Consider the following 21,176-nt stretch of genomic DNA (forward strand, 5'->3'; position numbering starts at 1 on the left):
GGCATATGATAGAAGAAAGCAAGCTTATACAGCATCAGCAAAAAAAAAAGAGCCCTTCTCACATCATGTCTCTGCTCCATCTAATAGTTTGTATAGTTCTTCCTTGAATTTATTCAAACTATCTGCCTCTAGAACACTAAATGGGAGTTTGTTCCAACAATCAACTATCCACTGACTGAAGGCAAATTTCTGCACCCATCCTTCAATTTGAATTTATGTTCCCCTATGGTGAGCTATAGTGGGCTCACGAGAGCCCATTGTTATATTTTTTGAAAATTTGCGAGCCCACTGTTGAGACGATCATTTTTTTACAAATGAAATCCTGAATGCAATTATTGAGTATCCAGAGCTAAAACTACAGTGGGGCGAGCGGGGCCCCCATCCCCAGCAATTTAATGACACAATCAATCAGTTATGTATTTTAAAATTGTTTCATGTTTCATTTAATTAAATTGGGACCTCTGTTTAACCAACTTCTTTATAGTGAATTTTTTTGAATTCCCCTTGGCAATTATATTTAAAATAGTTTCCTTTGAATGGAGAAAATTTCCATATAATGAACAGATTATGAACGACAACTTTGTATGCATTGTTCTCACCTCTGGCCTTCAGGCAATTTAGGTAATTAGAAAGTGCGAATTAAGGGTGAAAGGGATTACCTTTTCAAAATGTTAGTGGTGTCCGTAAAACCTATGCACTCACATACAGAAGTTGCACTAGTCAATGTGCTTTCCATAGCCAGTCAGAGGATTAAGAAGATTCCCGACACAGTTAATAGCCTCTGGTCAACCTGTGTTGTGGTTCCCCTTTACTCCGACAAACAGACATATGTTTTTCGGAGAAAGTGATCCATGCCTTCCAGTAAATTTCTCCTCTGTTTACTTGTTCACAGTAGCTGAATATCCGTGTGATTCCAACATTTTGCACAGTATTAAAAAAACTAGTGATGGTGCCAACATAGAGGGGTGGGTGGGATTGAAGCAACTAAGATATTATATAAACTTTACGAAGATTGGCAGATTTTGAAATTTCATTGAGGCTTTCACTGTGTAGAAAATGTTCTAAAATATAATGGCATACAGGTAATAATTTAAAAAAAAAAAAAAACTGTACGTATTATATCACCAATCTCCAAAAAAAATCAGCGTTGGCTCCATGGAGTCGAAGGCGGAACCGTAAATAGCGTTATGTGAAATGAAAAAATACAATTTCAGCTTAATAAAATCAGTTTTATTTTATTCGGTATTTTCATTTACAATTAACAATAAAGGTTTGTGGTAACCTTTATTGTTGCATGTTTGCACTGTTCTTTTCGATGTTGATGGCTGGGCTTATGCTTCTAATTGATCTTGCTCTCATTTACTCTTACGACTTTCTCTCTTGCGTTCCGCCACAGACTTTGATGCTTGCTTTTCAACATTAGATTTGTGATTTTGTAAAAATCTTTGAACATGTTTAGTTGATGTAACTTTCAGCATCGTCACAACTTAACTAAATGAAACACAATCGCACTGCTGGACAATTGCGAAGTAACTGAATGAAGTAGTTACTTTAGCGAGTTGTTCAACTCTCGAAAACTAAAACCTGATTTGAAATCTAGTTATATATCCTTGTAGAGCTCTCAAAGGGTAACAATCTTGTTGCCTACTGGTTTTGTCTAACATTTATAGTTTTCAAGATATTGCGAAAACAAACTTTGAAAATGCTCAAATATTTCAACTCTCCCAACTTTGCATTGCTATTACTTGGGAACCATAAGAACCACATCAAAACTATTTATAGATGTAAAAACTACATTTCCTACTGAACAATTTTGCAGCTTACTGTTTATATCTATCTATCATAGTTTAGAAGTTGAGAGTGAAAGTAACCAAGGCACAACGGTAAATGACAAAATGTGAACTTTTTAGTTTTTTTCGAATAACATGATATTAAATTTCAAAATTTCTAATTTTTTCTTGCATATTCATCGGAGGCACAGTAGCTTGCCCAACAAAATAAGTATAAATTGTTTATACTATTGTCTATTAGTTTCGGAGATATAACAGCTGTTAGACGTTTCACTTTTTGCGACAGCCTGAGCGCCATAGGGTACCCCCCAGCATAGACTTTATTCACGTCAAAACCAGCAAGAATTAAGAATGATTGCTAAAGAACTTGATGTGGAAACTATAAAGATCAGTCGTGTTCGGGCTACGATGAGCAGCTTGTAGCTTGCGGATGGCAATTGCGGTTTAAGGGAATTATCCTACTTTGTGGAAACATTTTGAATCAGAAGCTAAATATTCCGGGTTATTAAATCGACTTTTAAATCTGGAATTTCTTAACCATTTAGCACTAACGATCGAGATCCTGCAGGAGCTCTCTTACCTCTCAGAAGCTTTACAGATTCACTATGGTAAAAGCAGATAAATTAATCATTTGAACTATTAATGCTATTGCTAATTTGAAAAATTCTGAATGAAATTATGGAGTTAAAATTGAGAGCATGTTGAAGTGGAATGAATTTGAAGGAATCAAAATCAAAAGTAACAACACATTTAAAAAATTACTTTGTGACAAGTTATTAAATGCCTTGTTTTAATCTTAAAGGATAAGTTATTAATGCAACAGAGTGATTTTAAATTAAATAAATAAAATAATGATACCATTGAAAGAAATTTTAAACATATCCAAACAGAAATTGTGCAATATGAAAAAAATTTCCTCTCAGTGGCAAGACGGTGCAAACTGAATAAGAAATTTATTTTCTGATAAAATATGAAATAAAAATTAATGATTTTAGAGATTTTGTCAAAGACAGTTTATCTTTAAAAGTGAGTGAAATTCCCTTTTCAATTAAGAAAACCAGAAATATCTTTGGAACCATTGCAATTAGCAGTGCTGAAGCTGAGCAAGCTTTCATCGTAATGAATAATGTTGACAATTAAACACATTGCAGATTATGATGATCATATATCTAAATGGAAAACCATGGCTTCAATTTGATCCAGTTCGTTATGTCAAACCATTCCTCTGTAATCGTCTCTCAGCTATTGAGCAAAGTAGAAGATCAACAACAAATATTAATAAAGAAGTAAATTGTATATGGCAGTTTTTAGAATAAATTTTTCTTGAATATTTGTGTAATTTTTTTTTTCATGTAATCTGTGATTTTTTTTGTACCTTTTCTAGAATAGTTTGTTTTTTATGTTGTGGAATGTTCAGTGATAGTTTTTGTTATTTGTGATATGGGAAATATTTCATGTTATTTTTTATTCGTAATATTAAAAGTGTATCGTGAAAAAAAAAATGTATCCATTATATTTCCCTAGTTGTAAATAAAAAAAAAAAAAAAAAAAAAAAAAAAAAAAGTCACACTTCTGCCGAGCACACATAGTAAATGGTTTTATGTGAAACATCCTTCGTGTTTCTTTTAGATATTTTGATTTGTATATATTGATTATGAAATAAAAGAGCTTTTGTATTGTAAATATTTTATTGATCATTCACAAATTTACATAATTTCTGGAAGACAAGATACAATGAATTTATGATAACCAAAGAGATGTATACTTGCTACTGCAATGTATCTAAATGTCTCCGAAAACAACTTCAATTGAGGTACCTGATCATAGTTGAAACAACATACGCAGCTGTTTGGGACACCTAACATTCCATTGTTAGGTGCCCCGAGCTGCAAAATGAAAACAGAAATTGTTGACAAATCTTTTTATTGTTGCAGTCATATGACAAATACTTGCAGTCATACTGCAGTAGTAACTATAGGAAGTATGACTGTGATGTCATACTATTCCAAAAAGTTAGAACTCGAGATATCATACTGGTCAAGAAAAATGCATCACACACTCGTACTACTAGTGAGTGCGCAGCACAGAGTAGTAGTAGTGTGAGCTTGTGAAGTGCCTCTGGCAGACACCATGGATGATGTCACTCCCATGACCGATCAGATTTGCTCTGTAGGTATACCCCCCCAAAAGATGTTTCACATCGAAAAGTCGGCAAAAGTGCGAGCCCATTGTTCAAATATTCACAGCTCACTATTGCCTATGTGTAGTCTGAGCAAGACTTAGTATTCAGTTAAGGCTTTGAATGGACTGAGCTTACTCAGTCCATTCAAAGCCTTAACTGAATACTAATATATCTGGAGACTAGGCATCTAGTCTCTAGATGCTGCAATTTGCAAAACTGAAGCCTTTCCTGGCATGACACCCTTTTGCTTCCCTAACTATTCTCATTGCTCTTCTCTGCACCCATTTCAGTAGATACACATCTTCCCAAAATGAGGCTTGCAGACCGCTGTATAATATTCAAGAGGTGAGCCAACCATTGCTGTATATGGGGTAATCAACTCTTTATCCCTGATAGTAAAATTCCAGTATATCATTGACAAATCCCCAGGATCTGTCCTAGCAGCCTGTCTGCACTGCACTTTAACTGACTGCACAATTGAAAAAGACCTGTACCCTCAGTTCTTTTTCAATCAGTGATGGTGATAATAGTGTATTGATGTGAAGTTTTCTTAAAGATGTAATTACAATCAAGGGTAAAAGGAAGGGTTTATTGCTTTCATAAAGGCAACTACAGTGGTCTCAGTCTTAAATTCTATACAGTGGGACTAACTGTTGATGTTACCACAGCAAATTCTAAATGGGGAGCATTCAAGAAAAAAATCATAGAAGCTACTAGGCTTTTCATATCAGCAAAGAAATACTATTCAAGGCCTCAACCATAAATGGATATCAGATGAAATAATGAGAGATATAAGCTCTATGGTAGATATAAGCTAGTCTGCAGTCAGGTCACAAAGGATGTTAGGTAAGCAAAGGCAGATTATGAGAAATCTTTGGCAAAGACTTATTTTCTTATGTAAACACAAGAAAGAAGAGGAGGAATCACATTGGTTCAACTATTGATGATCCTGCTCAGGTTGCTGACAAGCTGAATAAGGACTTTGCATCCACATTGACACATGAGTAATTCTTTAAGAGAGTGGATGCAGAAGTTTATCAAACTCTACCAGTGAGCTAAAGGATTTTGTAATAACTGAGAGGAAAGAGGAAGAGATATTGCCGAAATTAAATATAAGAAAGGCACAATGGTTGGATGGGATCTATCCAATTATAATAAGGGAGGCAGCAAAGGAGCTAAGCAGACCCTTAGTTATAATTATGAGCCCATCCTTGGATTCAGGGGAAGACCCCATGGAATGGAGATGTGAAAATATATCTCCAATTCTCGTAGGGGAATCAAAATCGCTACTTGTACCAGTGTTTTGGTTGGAATATCATGGCATAACCAGTAGCGTAGAAGAATAGTAGGGTTTTAATTGTCATGAATAAGTATTTTGAAGGTTTTAACACTTTTTTAGGCATATATCTTTTGTATTTAGCTAAGGATATAACTAATTTAATATTGTGATCATTACGGTATAGTGTATCTTGATAGCATATATCTCGAACTTGATAAGCTAAAACAATATAGCGGAATATGTATTACTGCATTAGCTTAGCTTAGTATAGTATTGTATAGCCAAGTATAGTATAGTAGATTAATCAATTAATTTATTAATTTTCATTGTTAATTAATTCCATTGTATTTAAATGTAAATCATGCCCCAGACTAGACCAGAAAAGCAACATGCACAAAGTAGCAGGAGTGCTGTGGCTCGGGAGAGAACCAAAGGCAGAGCAATTCTCCAGCACATCACAGTCTAAAAAAAAATGTGCAACTTGTGAAATCTTTGTGGACTTTCTGGAACGGGACATGATCTAGCCGAGGAGGATGGCTTTGTGTGTGTGTGTGTGTGTGTGTGAGTGCATGCACGCACACTAGGTGCACAGAGTATCAACAAATTAGGCACCAACTCAGTGTTCTGATGGGCATCTCTGAGAGTTTGAAGAGTAGGGTAAATGCCCTACTTCAAAAGGAATTGAAATTGGGGGCCCATCAAACTCTCATCTGCCCAACTCAACACCAGAGCTCGCTCTTGTGCACCGGGCAACCTTCAGGGCAGAATGCGCTGGTCCCACAGGAGCTAGTTATTGTCGGTGACTCTATTGTCAGGGAGACGGAATATATATTGTGCAAAAAGGATAGGTGGAATTTGAACAGGATATGTCTGCCAGGGGTAAAAGTTGATGATGATTTAGAGGCAGATATCATCTTTTAAGGGCACAAAAGGTGATATTGTTGTATACATTAGCACTAATGACATTAAGAATAGGAGATCTGCGGACTTACTTAACAAGTGCAGATCGATGTTGAAAAAAAGTCGCAAGTTAGGGTTAAATTTGAAAGTGTCTGCAATTCTGCTCAGATACGATACAGAGGATTATATGATGAGTGCCTTCATATAACTAAAGTAACTGTCAATCAATTTGGCCCTGGAGAGATTGTGCAGTGCTCATGGGATAGAATTTTTTTCAGCGTGGTCTGTGCTTGTTAACAGGAGAGACTGCTTCTACAGTAATGGGATACGCTTAAATAGAAAGGGTGCAAGAATATTTACTGATGCTATTGAGGCAGTGTTAGGTGGGTCAGGAAACTGCTAAGCTTGGGGGGGGGGATTCACAGACTAATAGATTAACGGTAGCGACTGGAAGAGGTGAAAGTGATTTTTGCACTGCTTATATTGGAATGAGCAGCTGCCTGGAAAGCAAAGTACAGATTGACCATAATTTCCACGAACGTAATTTCAAATTTCCCGGGTCGGTGCACTGACCTGCCGCTACTGTTTTGGTGGCGTTGGTTGCAACATCAGCTGTTGGCGCGAACTCGTAAACACTGGCAAGCCATTCCCACTTGTTTTTCTGCATTTATTATTATTATAACCTGCTCACATTTACCCCCAGCCATGGTTCCAATGCATAAAGGAAGTGCCTCTCGTGGTGTCAAGTGCAAACACCGTACACTGTCCATAACAGATAAAGTTGAACTTCTGAAAACATTCAACAATGGTGTGACTGTGAGAAGTTTAACTCTGCTTAATTGTAAATTCCAGAAATTTCTCTCAGTTCCTCTTATTTTAGAAATTTTCTTTTAGCCATTCCTTTTTAGATTTTTTTTTTTTTTTTTACAACACAATATGATGGATGATACAGCATGATAACGAACTTGTTTTCACAAAATATCTAACAGTACCCATAAACTTATTGTTGAGGTTTGAGAGTTTATTTTATCACAATTAGTTTTATTGCAGTGCTTGCCATGCGTGCAATAAACTAATCACAAATGACTTTCATATGTATGCCATAATAGTGTCACACGTATGTGGCCAACATGGCTTCTCAAGAAATAAAGTAACCTATTGGGCCACGTCGGCCACATATATGCAACATAAAAAAACTTTTTTTTGATATTTTAAATGAAAAAAACGACAACACTGACATTACAATATTTATTTTAGAATTATTAATCAAATTATTTGCTAAATATTTTTTGGTCCCTGAAGAATTTTTTGCTTGGCAGTCAATGTGTTAAAGGTAGGATGAGGTATTAGCTGTTGGGTAAACTGTATGTGCTAAAATAACCACTAGGCATCCGGCACCCCACAGGTCCCAACGCTGCCGGATTAGTGATGGTTGACCTGTACTGGGGCTTTCAAAGACTGCTCAGAATCATCATGGAACAAGTAAACATATGGGTTGTGTTAGGGTAACTAAGAGTACGAATAGGTGCATGTATACTTGCATGTACACCAATGCTAGGAGTATAGTAAAGAAAGTTGATGATTTTGAGGTGCTGGGATATCAGAGACATAGTGTCACACAGAGATAAGGAATACAGTATGGAATTTGGAGAGTACAATGTATACAGACAGGATAGAAGGGGAAGATGAGTGATGCTGTAAATTAAGAAACACATAAAATCTAAGGAAGGGCACCATGAGCTACTCTTGCAACCCGTCTGCACTGACAGAAAACTTCATATCTGCCTGCACAATTACCCCCTGGTCCGTCCTTTTCATTCTCTACCACTGTCAGTGTAGTACCACAGAGTTGATACGTTGCTCTGGGGTTACTGTTTCCCATATGTAGTACTTTTGTCAATGTTAAACTTCATTTGCCACCTCTCAGCCCATCTGCTCACCCTTTCCATGTCCTGTTGCAGCAATAGGATCTGGAAAGGTCCAACAACCCTGCCAACCTTTGTATCGTCTGCAAACTTGGAAATTAAGCTTGATATACCATCATCAGTATCATTTATAAATACAGAAAACAATAATGGATCCAACACTGAACCCTGAGGGAGTCCACTAATAACATTAGTCCACGATGAGCAGTGTCCATTGATTATCACTCTCTGTCTTCTCCCCCTCAACCATCCCTTTATCCATAGCAGCAATTTGCCTCCAATGCCACACTGCTCCAATTTGTGTAGCAGTCTTCCATGTGCAACAGTATCAGAAGCCTTTCTAAGATCCAAATATATAATATCAAAGTTATTCCCTGCATCCAGTTCTTTTGTAACTGGATCATAGTATCCAGTCAAATTGGTCACGCAAGACTTTCCCTTAACAAATAACTCGGACCATGCTGTGTCCGAGCTATAACTGAAGTCTTGTCTTAATGATTCTGCAGTGCTTCTTTAACCAGTGCCTCCCTTAATTTTCCTGGAACAGAAGGTAAACTCACAGGTCTATAATTATTGTGTCAGCCTTTGGTCCTCCTTTGTGAATTGGGGTCACATTTGCACATCTCCAGTCTGTGTACCTCCCCTGATTCCAAAGAAGCTCTCATAATTATGGCTAAGGGTTTGCTTACTTCCTTTGCTGCCTCCTTTAATATAACTGGATAGATCCCATCAACCCCGGGTGCCTTTTTTTATGTTTATCCTCAACAATTTCTCCTCCACTTTCCTCTCAGTTATTACAAAATCATCTAGCTCATTGCCAGAGTTTACTTCACCTCTGGCATTCCCCTTCCTGAATAACTCCTCATGTGTGAATGTAGATGCAAAATACTCATTTAGTTTGTTAGCCACCTAAGCAGGATCCTCAACTGTTGAACCATCAATATCCAGTGGACCAATCTGATTCATCCCTTTCCTTCTAGAGTTTACATAGGTAAAGAACTCTTTTCTGTTTTTCTTTGCATCCTTTGCCAAGGATTTCTCATAATCTGCCTTTGCCTGCCTAATCTCCTTTGTGACTTGGTTACAGACCAGCTTATATCTATCATAGGCTTCCATGTCACCCATTAATTTATATGTATCCCATGCATTTTTCTTCTTTGCCACATCTCATTAGTTCATTTGACATCCATTTAGGCCTAAACCTTGAACAATATTACTTAGTTGGTATGTAAAGCCTAGTAGCTTCCAAGATAAATTCTTTGAATGCTTCCCATTTTGAATTTGCTGTTGGTAACATCATCAGTTGGTCCCACCGTATAGAATTTAAATACTGTATCAGACTACCGTGGTCGCCTTTACGAAAGCAAAAACCCTTCCCTTTACCCCTGATGGTAGTTACCTCATTGAGTTAATCCCACTTCAGCAAACTGTGATTACTGCCACCTAGTGGTTCCTTTATCTGCAGATTCTTAATGCACGAAGAATCACTACTGATAATCAGATCAAGAGTATTACTCCCTCTAGTTGCCTCCCGAACATGCTGATGTAGAAAACAATCATCCAATAAATCCACAAAAGCCTTGCTAGTGTGGGAGTGACCAACCCACAAATTCCAGTCAATATCTGGGAAATCAAAATCCTATATTATAAGACTCTCTGATTTACTGGCCCAATCTATTTCCCTGTACGGATTATAAATATTTGATATGTATTAAGTTAAATGTTACGTTTAATTTAATATATATAATCACTTAGATATTACAAACATAACGTTATAACTTAAACTTGATAGGAGACAAAAATTAATATAATGTAATTCGGAAGGAGGTAAAACTCAATACTGAAATATATATATATATATATATAGTGTTATTCCTGCATTGGGATAGAAGTTTAGGGTAATATTTTTAATTGTATTAAATTTACATTTGAATTGTATTAAAATTGAATTGAAATCTTGCCTCAGAGCAGCAAAGCAAAAGGCTCAAAGTAGTGGGAATGCTGTGATTCAGAGGAGAACTGAGGAGGTGGTTGTTCTCTGAATCACAGCATTTTGAAATGTACTATATGTTTGATGTTTGTGGGGCAATCAGGAACGAGAGAGACATGATATTGCAAGAGGAATGTCTTTGTGTGGGCTCGATGTAAGACGTGTGAGGAAACGAGGTGGCAACTAGGGCTTACAATACGGTCAAAATCTTAATTCTGGTATTTCAGTATTTTTAATTTATAAAACTGGGATACCAGTAGTCTAAAAACAAAAACATTTTTCTCAATAAATTTTGATGACAGGTGCAATAAAGTAAGGAAAAAAACAAGTATTATAATTAGTTGAATTCATGTTTTAAATAAACTTTTATTGCAATAATAAATATTCTGAAGAAAATCATTAAAATACAGTTATTCTAAAAACAAAAAAATATGTATTGTTACTGCAAAGTTTAGTTATGTTTAAGCATCCACACTACCTGTCCGAATAAAGTGAGCTCTTAAGAAACATAAGCAATCAATAGTATAATCATTTAAAATGGATCTAATTTTCATACCTATTTGATTAGCGGCAGAAAACGCTAATCCTTTTACCAGTACCAGAATAGAACCCTTTCGGATTCTATTCTAGTACTGAGATAATCGAAGACGATCTGAGTCCATATTTTCTAGGCTTTGAACTTTTTTAGCAAAAATAGTTAAAAGTATTTCATTAATTTCCGACTCAAGTTCATTTCAAAAGAAGAAGTTTCAGGATTATCCTATTCCTGACATGCAGTGATCTGAGGATGTTTTCCTGTGTCAGTGCTAGGATTGAATTCCCAGTCCACTTATCCTTCATAAGATAGAAACCTATAGTAGATAAAAAATATATATATATTGAAAAGAAAAAAATTCTGATTTTTTTTTTTTTTTTTTTTTTTTTTTTTTGTACCCTACAAACCACAGCATTTTATATATTTTTTGGAATAAATGAATTGTCATTTTCGGTGTGTGTATTTTTTTTTTTTTTTTTTTTTTTATGAAAACTCCAAACATGATACATATTAGAACCTATAGTACTTAGTACCATGCATGGGTTGATGGTTGAGAAGATGAAAGAAGATATTTGTTGATATTAGACTTGAACTCCTGTAGATTGTAATTTTTACGAAATATGCATGAAGATTGTTCCACAGAATGGAAGTTGAATGAATAAATGAGGAAGAAGTGTAACTTAATAGAAATCAAGTTTACCAGGGTTTAGTCTTAACTTTTAAGGACTTTTGAGAATTTGGTTTTATTTTTGTGTACATTCTTGTAAGTTTATATTTGGGCCATTTAGGGTTTTTTTTTTTTTGTTTCTTGTCATATCCAAAAATTAATAACAATGGAGGATGATTTTAATGTAAGGTTGTAATGAAGATATTTTGCTAAATAAGAGAATGTCTGTAAAAATCAATATAATATTATTTAGAGAAGAAAAGAATTCTATCAGAAAAGGAAATATGCTTTTATTTAATTATTGTGGTTCTTTTAAATGATTAAAAAGTTATATAAATTACTATTAAAATTATTAGAAATATATGGGAAGGTTGCATGATTTAATATTTAAAAGAACTTATTTAGAGTTTATAAATCAAATAATCTTCAGCATGAGTAACACAAATTAATGCAGGGGTTCTCAAAAATTGTGATACTTCAAATCCCCTCATAGGTAATACTAATGATATTATTTAGGTTACAGTTGGGCAATAAATAAAATATACTACTTACTTTTGATCAAAATAATTACTCCTTGATCAAGGCAAATTACAAAACTTAATTGACATTTTTGATATAACAGATTCTAACAGAATAAATTCAAAAATTCTGTAAAATAAATAGATATGGGAGCATAAAAGAGTTTCTTTAAAAATAATGATCTATAACATAAGTGATAATTTAAAGAATACAATATCTCATTTAAAATGTCACATTTAAGGCAGATATTGTTGGCTTTTGTTAAGAAAAGTGAGAGTTTTAAAAATACTTATCTATCATGCTTCAATAAAAAAAAAAGATCTTGACTATAAGTTGTATATTCATGATCTACAGTTTTATAACTCCTAGATTAATGAGATAAGAAAAAATAAATCACTTAAATAAGGCGTTTTCAAAGGTCAATTCTTACATTGCAGCTTCTTTGCAATATGCATAAAAAAATGGTATATTCTAAAAAGAAATATACCAAACAAAGAAATGGTATATTTCTTTTTAGAATATACCATTTTCAATCACACGATAAATTTTAAAATTATACAGTATTGAACATTTGAAATATTGTAAATAGGAAGATTGATATATTTTATAAACAACAATCAAAATAAAAGAAGATGCATTTGTATCATTTGTAGAAACTCATAACCACCTATTTCTAAACCCAGCAAAAAATTTGTTTTTCATTAATTAGTTTTTCCTTTTTTTTTTTTTTTTTTTTTTCCCCGACATATTTTTCAGAGGTTTATTTATCATTGATGATAAAGGAGTGTTACGGCAAATTACAATGAATGATCTGCCAGTTGGCCGTTCTGTAGATGAAACCCTCAGATTAGTCCAGGCATTTCAATACACTGATAAGCATGGTGAAGTGTGCCCTGCTGGTTGGAAACCTGGTGGCGATACGGTAATAATACACAATTGTTATGTAGTAATTTTTTTATGAAAATAACTCATAATTTAGCTTTTCTTTATTAAATTTATTTTTAAAAAGTTCATTATATATGGTGCATTCAGATTATAAAGTTATGTAATTTATTAATCAGAAGTGGTAGAGAAAGGAAATTTACATAATTTTTTAACATAGTCTCCTATATTTTCATTACATTTTTCGCATCCCCCCCCACAACCCCAAACTGTGAAGGCTGCAGTGATAAAGAATTCTTTAGGGGTGTGTTTAGCTCATTGGTAAATGGCACTAGATGTTGTTGATTGGCTTGGAAACATTCTGTCTTTAATTTTCATGAGAAACCACAAGAAGTCATGCGTGTGAGGTTGAGTAAGTATAGAGGTATGGGATGAGCTTGGATTTTGTCCAAAAAAAATTTTTGCACTTCTGCAACACAATGGAGAGGTGCAGTGTTGTGATATATGAGGATAATTCATGAGATGTGAGCATTTTTGTGCAAATGTGGAAGGATTTTTTTCTTCAGAATCATTACATAGCTGTTTCCTATAAATGCAGTATGGAAGGATGATATTATTAACATCAAAGTTGACAGTGGTGAATAAATTTGCTTCCACTGTGCAGACTGGTGGGTCATCTCGTAACTGAATAGCAGAATCCACATCTAGTCCATTGTAAGAGTTAGTACTAGTACTAATAGTCATTTTTTGGTTGGTGCAACAAGAAAGCCCCAGGCTTTTGTTCCACCAGCCAAAAAATAATAATAATAAATAAATAAAATTAGTGTTAGTATTATTAATGGCAAATGATGCAAGAAAGCAACCTTGTACAACATCAGCAAAAGAAAAAAAAATTCTATCACCTGTCCATGTCCTACAATAGTTTTTCTTAGTTCTTCCTTGAATATTTTCAAACAAACCACTTCCATAATAACAGATGGAAGTTTGTTCCAACAGTCAGTCATCCGCTGTCTGAAAGCAAACTTCCACACATCTATCCTGTAACCATCCTTCCTTAATTTGAATTTATGACCCCTCATGTGTGTGTGTAGTCTGAGCGAGAGGAAGAATGCTGTCAGCATCGAGTTGCTCAGTCCATTCAGAGCCTTAACACCTCAATCAAATCACCTTACACATGCCTAGTCTCCAGACACTGCAATTTGCAGAAATGAATCTTTTCTTATTAAAAGTGCACATTTTTCCCCCTCACCAATCTCATTGCCCTTCTCTACATACTTCCTAAAATGAGACCTCCAGGCCTGTATGCAGTACTCACAGATGCGGCCTAACAACAGGACAATCACTTCCTTCTTGCTAGCAAAATTCCTGTATATCATAGACAAAAATCCACTAGCTATTCTGGCAGCCTGTCTGTACTGCTCAGAAAACTTCATATCCAACAGCACAGTTACTCACAGGTCTTTTTCATTTTCCACTACCCTGAGTGTAGTACAACACAGTTGTTACTTTAATCTGGAATTGCTGCTACCCATATGCAGTATCTTACATTTGTCAATGTTCAACTTAAATGTCATTCCTCAACCCATCTGCATAATTTGACCAGTTTCTTGTTCCACTAGCATACCCTGATTACTGTCATTAACTGCCCTGCCAACCTTTATCATCTGCAAACTTAAACATTAAATCTGATATGACTTTATCAGTATCATTAATAAATTTAAAAAACAGCAATAGGCTCAGCATTGAACCCTGGGGGACTGCATTAATAACATTAGTCAACATAGAGCAGTATCCATTGATAACTGCACTCTGCCTTCTCCCACTTAACCATCTTTTTAACCACAGCAGTAACTTGTCCTTAATGCCATGTTGCACCAATTTGTATACCAGTCTTTTATATGTAACAGTATCAAAAAGGTTTCCTGAAATCAAATATGTGATAATAGTTATTTTTTGCATCCAGTTCCTCTGTTACTGCATTATAGTACCCAATCAAATTGGTCAGACAATATCGTCCCATAACAAATCCACGCAGTAACTGCAGCACAACTGCACTCCTATCTAGATGGTCCTACAATGCTTCTTCAATCAATGATTCCATTATTTTCCTTGGAAAAGAAGTTAAGCTAACAGGTCTGTAATTACTGATGCACCCTTTGATCTCCCTTTATGAACTGGGGATACATAACCACATCTCCAGTATGTGGGGACCTCCCCTAAATTCAAAGATGCTCTCATAATTATGGCTAAGGGTTTGTATACTCCATTTGCTGCTTCCCTTAATATAATTGGATAGATCCTATCCTCTTCAGGTGCCTTTTTAACTTTTAGCTTCAACAATGTCTCTTCAGCTTTCCTCTCAGTTATCACAAAATAATTTAGCTCCCAAATGGAATTTGATAAACTTCTGGTCTCCTTCCCTACAGAATTCTTCATGTGTGAATATAGATGTAAAATACCTATTCAGTTTATCATCAACCTGAGCAGGAATAATTAAACCAATGTGATTCAACCCCTCCCTTCTAGTGTTTACATAATTAAAGAAATCTTTACATCCATTGTCAAAGATTTCTCATAATCTGCCTTAGCTTACCTAACCTCCTTTGTGACTTGATTGCAGACTAGTGTATATCTATCATAGGCTTCTGTATCACATAATTTGTATTAATATTATTAAACCCATTCATTTTTGTTGTCTGCCACAAGGCTCATTAGTTCATCTAATATACAGGGTGATTCACTACCAGTGCGACAAACTTGCAGGAGGTGTAGGGGGCCCAAAGACATATCGGAATGACATAGCATTGCAGGGTCCGAAATGCTTTCGTCATGCGGTAGAGGACGTTGAATGAGAGGTCGCGCGAACAGCGATCCCGCTGGAAGTCAGCATTTGTGAACCTGTTCCCGAGGCAGTAGGATGGACGAGTATTCAAACGTTGAACTGGCCGACACGCACCTCGCATATGGAGCTGCGGACTGTAATGGGCGCGCCGCTCTGCGCTTGTACCAGGAACGTTTCCCACACAGGCGTGCTCCTCATCATACGATTTTTGCACGTGTGCACAGAAGGTTACGTGAGACTGGTTGTTTCACGAGAGGTACCATGAATCGAGAGCGAACGACGAGGATGCCAGACAATGAGGAGAATGTCCTACTTCTTGCAGAAGGCAATCGGAGTACGAGTACTCGAGCAATAGGCCAACGATTGGGTATTTCCCAACCCACTGTATGGAGGATACTGTCAACAAACCAAATGAGTTCATACCATCTGCAACACGTCAAATCATTGGAGCCTGCGGATTATCCACTCCGGAGGACTTTTGCTACAGCATTTGCGAACTGTTTCTTCAACAGAAACGGTTCGCAAATGCTGACTTCCAGCGGGATCGCTGTTCAAGCGACCTCCCATTCAGCGTCCTCTACGGCATGACGAAGGCTTTTCGGACCCTGCAATGCTATGTGATTCCGATTCATCTTTGTGCCCCCTAAACCTCCTGCAAGTTTGTCGCACTTGTAGTGAATCACTTTGTATATACATAAGTCTAAGCCTTGAACAGTATTTCTTGGGTTAGTCTTGGTATAAAGCCTAGTTTCTATGATTACTTCCCTGAATGCTTTCCATTTAGAATTTAATAAAGCCTAGTAACTTCTATGATTACTTCCCTGAATGCTTTCAATTTAGAATTTACTGTTATTAACATCATAAGTTGGGCCTACTGTATAGAATTTAAAAACTCTCTGAAATCACTGTAATCACCTTTATGAAAGGAAAAGCCCTACTCTTTACCATTAACAGTTGTTGCATTGGTACACTGTGATCACTGCCACCCAGTGGGCCATTTTTCAGCAGATTGTTAATGCATGTGGAATCACTGTTGATAATCAGATCAAGAATAGTAGTAGTAATGGCAAGAAAGCAAGCTTATATAGCAACAGAAAAAAAAAAACACATTCGCCCATCCGTACCCTCCAAGAATTTGTATAATTTTCCATTGAATTTATTCACCCCATCCACTTCCACAACAACAGATGGAAGCCTATTCCAACAACTAACCACCTACTGGCTGAAGGCAAACTTCCACACATCTGTCCTGCAACCATCCTTCCTCAACTTGAATTTATGCCCCCTCATGCGTATAGTCTCAGCAAGTGGAAGAATACCATTAAGCTTACTCGATCCAAGAAGATTATTGTATTGCTTTCTCTTGTCATTCTAACATGCTGCTGTAGAAGACAGACTGACCAACCCACAAGTTTCAGTTAATGCTGAAGTTTCAGTCAATTAATAGAAAGTTAAAATCCTCCATTATAAAACAATTCTGGTTTAGTGGCCCACTCTTTTCTCTGTATAGGTCATTACACCATCACAATCATTGGACCTATAACACACTCCAACTCTCATTTTTATTTTTCCTAATTTTTATGCCACACCAAACTGACTCACCATTGCACTGGCCACCTGTGTCTACTGGATGCACTGTCTTAAATTTTATATTCTTCTTAACTAAGTGCATAACATTGATCTATTACCTGTGTATCCTCCCAAGCTAGCAGTTTTCCAATCCATTTAACACTGACTTGATAGCATCAGCAAATATTCTTGCAGCCATTCTATTTAAGTGTGTAGCCCCCCCATCTCTGTAAACACAGTCTTTCCTGTTAACAAGCACAGACCACACTGAGAAAAATTTTATCCCATGAGCCCTGCACATCCTTTCCATTGCTGAGTTGATTGACAGATTCTTGTCATATATCCCTTTCCTATTGTGTCTAGATAGAATTCCAGACTTTTTCAAATTTAATTCTAAATTGCAACTTTTTCTCCACATTGCCCACTACTCTTAATATCATATAACCCTGGGGACTCACATATGGTGAGTATGGGCTTGGCACACCTAGGGTCCTGAGCAGGATATCATCATTCTTCTCTTTCTTGGTGATTCCCTTCTACTTCTGTCTGTCTGTCTGTCTGTCTGTCTCTCTCTCTCTCTCTCTCTCTCTCTCTCTCTCGGGGTAATTCAGAATTTTTTTTTTTTTTTTGGCTGTTGCAGCATAAGCCTCAGGCTTCCTTTATGGCTAATAATAATAATTAGCATTGAAATGTACAACAATGTCACATTTTGTCCCCTTAAAATATATCTTCTGTACAGTGTCATCAACTTTTGCTCCTGGCAGACATATCGTGGTCCTTTTCCACTCATTCTCTTTGCACAATATGTTTCCTGTTTCTCCTAACAATAGAGTCACTGACAATAATTACCTCCTGTGAGATCAGCACATTTTGTCTTGGGAATTGCTGCTGTGTTGCCTGATGCATGAGTGTAAGCTCTGTCATTTAGGTGCACAGTTCAGAGCTTGATGGTTGCCCATTTTGATTCCTTCCTATATACTAGGTAAATAAACTACCTGTAATTGATAAACAAATTATCTATGTAATACCTTCCTCATGTTCTACCAATCCAACTGACCTTTGAACCTTCCCAAACTGTCAGCATCAACCACTCTTGGAGGCAACTTATTCTAGTAACAATTAACAATGTACTGACTAAAAGAGAACATCCTGTAATCCAGTCTAAACCTCTCCCTCTCTATGAATTTTTGACTCTTAGTTCTGAAATCATTTATAACAGTGAAAATGTTATCCTCGTTCAATTTACTTTCTTCTGTTGAGAGCCTTATAGACCTCAATTAGGTCCACTCTATGGTGTCTAGTTATCAAGCTGTGTAGCCTATATATTCAAACTCTTTCCTTGTATGGACTCCCTTTTGTCAGTCTCACCAGCTATGCTGTGTTTGAATCCTTTTAGTCTTGCAACTGCTGTGTACAGTGGAATTATGTTTGTTTGTTTGTTTGTTTTATGGCACATTAGCATCAAAGGCTATAATGCGGCAAGTCAAGTGGAATTATGACCTTTTCTACAAGCAATTGTTTGATAAATCATTGATGGGGCACCGTGGATCCTCCTTGCTTCCTACCTGCATTGCATGGACAAGTTTTGGTCCACCCATTTTGTAATTTCCAAATCTCTTTCTTCAGCTACTTTTAATTCAACCCCACCAAGTGTATTAGTTGTTTCTTGGTTGCTATTCCCAAGCATATGACTCTGCATTTTGCCACATTACAACATAGATGCCACTTTTCTGACTATCCCTGAACCCTATCCAAGTCATTCTGATGAAGTGTTGCTTCTACTAATTCTGCCAGTCTTGATATCATCTGCAAATTTTGGCATCACACCCTGTAACCTTTAATAATGTCATTTAAGAAAATCATAAACAACAGCAGTCCCAGTTGCTCATTCTTGAGAAGATTCTTTAAGTTAGCCCAAACTGAAGAATAGCCATTAATCACAACTCTGCTTCCTGTCCTACAGCTATCCTTGATCCATCTTAGGATCTTCCCTGTGATTCAAACATATTTCAGCCTATTTGGTAATTTCTTGCATGTGACTGAGTGTGAAGGAATTGTGAGGAAGAAATTTATGATTGTTATTTTATTTTACAGTTTAATTGAACTGTACTCTAAAATAGCATATAATCCTAGCCCACAATTCACTTGTAATGGTAAAAAAGTGCAACCCAAATATATATGGGCTGCTGCTGCTTTTCTAATGGGCCATACAATCCAAAAACTATTTATTTCGTAACCAAATTAGTGGCTGTTATCTTGTGCATAAACTTGTATCACTTTAATATGTGAGGTGTTGTCTCCACAGAACTCTGTGGAATGGAGGTGTTCTTTTCTCAGTTTAAGCATTGTCAACAATAATAATTTAAATTTGTGAGGAAGAAAATCACTATTGTAATGTCTTGCAAAAACATCAGTTGGCACTTTGAAATGTAATGTTGATTGTCTTTCTTTTCCTGTTTGATTCAAGCTATGCTCATTTTTTGAAGTATTTATGCAAAATACATATGCAGAAATTTATGCAGTATTTATGAGTTTGTTGGCCCAGCAGATAATGCCATTAGGCATACCTGTTGGGCCAACATTACAAATCTTCTGTCATTTATAAATTTTGCTTGAGAGGACAGTAAAGACATCATGGGCAGTGTTGTCCTCAGAACAATTGGTTTTCATACTTCAAGGAATTATTCACCCAACTTAAGTGTATTTTTGTATCATCAGTTGTTGTTATTTGGTTTTTAGGAGCATTAGCAACTAAGGCCATATTGCTTCCATGATATGCGGTGGTCATTCCCTGACCTTTCCGCATCCTCCGTATTTGGTGGTGACGGGCTCGAACCCCGGTCTAATCAAGAAGCGTGTGCTACGCACTGCTGCTCCTTCCCACCTGGCTAAGGAGGCGCCCTGTATCATCAGACCTTTAGGATAAAGTTCTCAGATTTTCTGATGACTCTCAGTAAAACTTTCCTCGTTCAAATGCAAAAAACTGATGATAACATGCTGCCCTTGCAAGGTAAATTATGCCATTTTCATTATGTTGCACACATTCCATTTGGAGTGTTGTCAACAGCATTCTGCATTTTCCATGAGTGCTGCCATCTAATGGAAAACCTTGAACAAGTAGCACACATGAGTAATACCATTCATGTTCATTAACATGTTTGTGAAATATAAATTTGGAGCCCTAATTTGTATGTGCCATGTAGTAATGAAACATAATTGTATATTTCAGAATATTTTCAGTTTTATTATTAGCATTATTGTAGAATAATTTGATCTCTGCATAGACTAGCTAAGAAGACATGGAGATAATCTAATATTCATACCACATTAAACTTATAATCTTCTAACTCAACATTTATCAGCATGAATTCTAAAATATCTTTGAATATAGCAGAATTTTCAAAAATTATAAATTATTACTAATCAGGAAAAGAAAATGAACAGTTAATTTAAAAATATTTATATGTAATACCAATAACTTTGATACATTGCCTGAATTTTAGTTTAAATTAATTATTAGCTGTCTTTTGCTAGAATGCATAAATTTATAAAACTTCTTAGTAGGCAATATCTCAGTGTGTACTTTTCTTTGTGGGGAGGGGAAGGTCTGAGTTTGCTTTGTATGTTATCTTTGTCATGCATTCATCTGCACTCAAAATTCTTCAATTTCTTGACATTACTCCAGAAAATGCAGTATTAGCATGACCGTGAGGAAGTCAGTTGAACAGATATATATTTGTTCATTTTTTTTTTTTTTTTTTTTTTTTATTGTGTGCTCATCCAGTGATTTGCTAATTCATAATAAATGCAATAATACTACACCAACCATAAAACTGATACTTTATTAAAATAAAAATGGCATAGTGAAAACCAGATTAAAATTGAGCTGGTAATAAAATAAAATATAAAATGCACAATAGAATAAAATGTGATATAAATCACGGAATAAAACCGATTTATTCCGTAGCTTTCAAAGGCATCCGCCTCCTTTATCAACAGTAATACCTAATGTGCTGTAGTACATCCTTAAATATCTGCAGGATCACAGTCCACAGCACATGTTACTACAGGAGCATGGGCAGTATCCTCCATATGT

General features: G+C 35.9%; 1 protein-coding gene across 1 annotated transcript in view; it reads left to right on the forward strand.

Annotated features, from left to right (window-relative positions):
• Positions 1-21,176, forward strand: part of LOC150085598 (peroxiredoxin-4-like) — a 148,904-nt gene that overhangs the window by 103,727 nt on the left and 24,001 nt on the right. Inside the window, exon 5 of the mRNA XM_090374132.1 lies at positions 12,544-12,709. Within this exon, the coding sequence (XP_090230258.1) occupies positions 12,544-12,709 (166 nt within the window). The remainder of the gene's footprint in view (positions 1-12,543; positions 12,710-21,176) is intronic.

Source organism: Mastigoproctus giganteus, chromosome 5, assembly GCF_048544385.1.
Source record: "Mastigoproctus giganteus isolate SK-2022 chromosome 5, ASM4854438v1, whole genome shotgun sequence".
NCBI lineage: Eukaryota > Metazoa > Arthropoda > Arachnida > Uropygi > Thelyphonidae > Mastigoproctus > Mastigoproctus giganteus.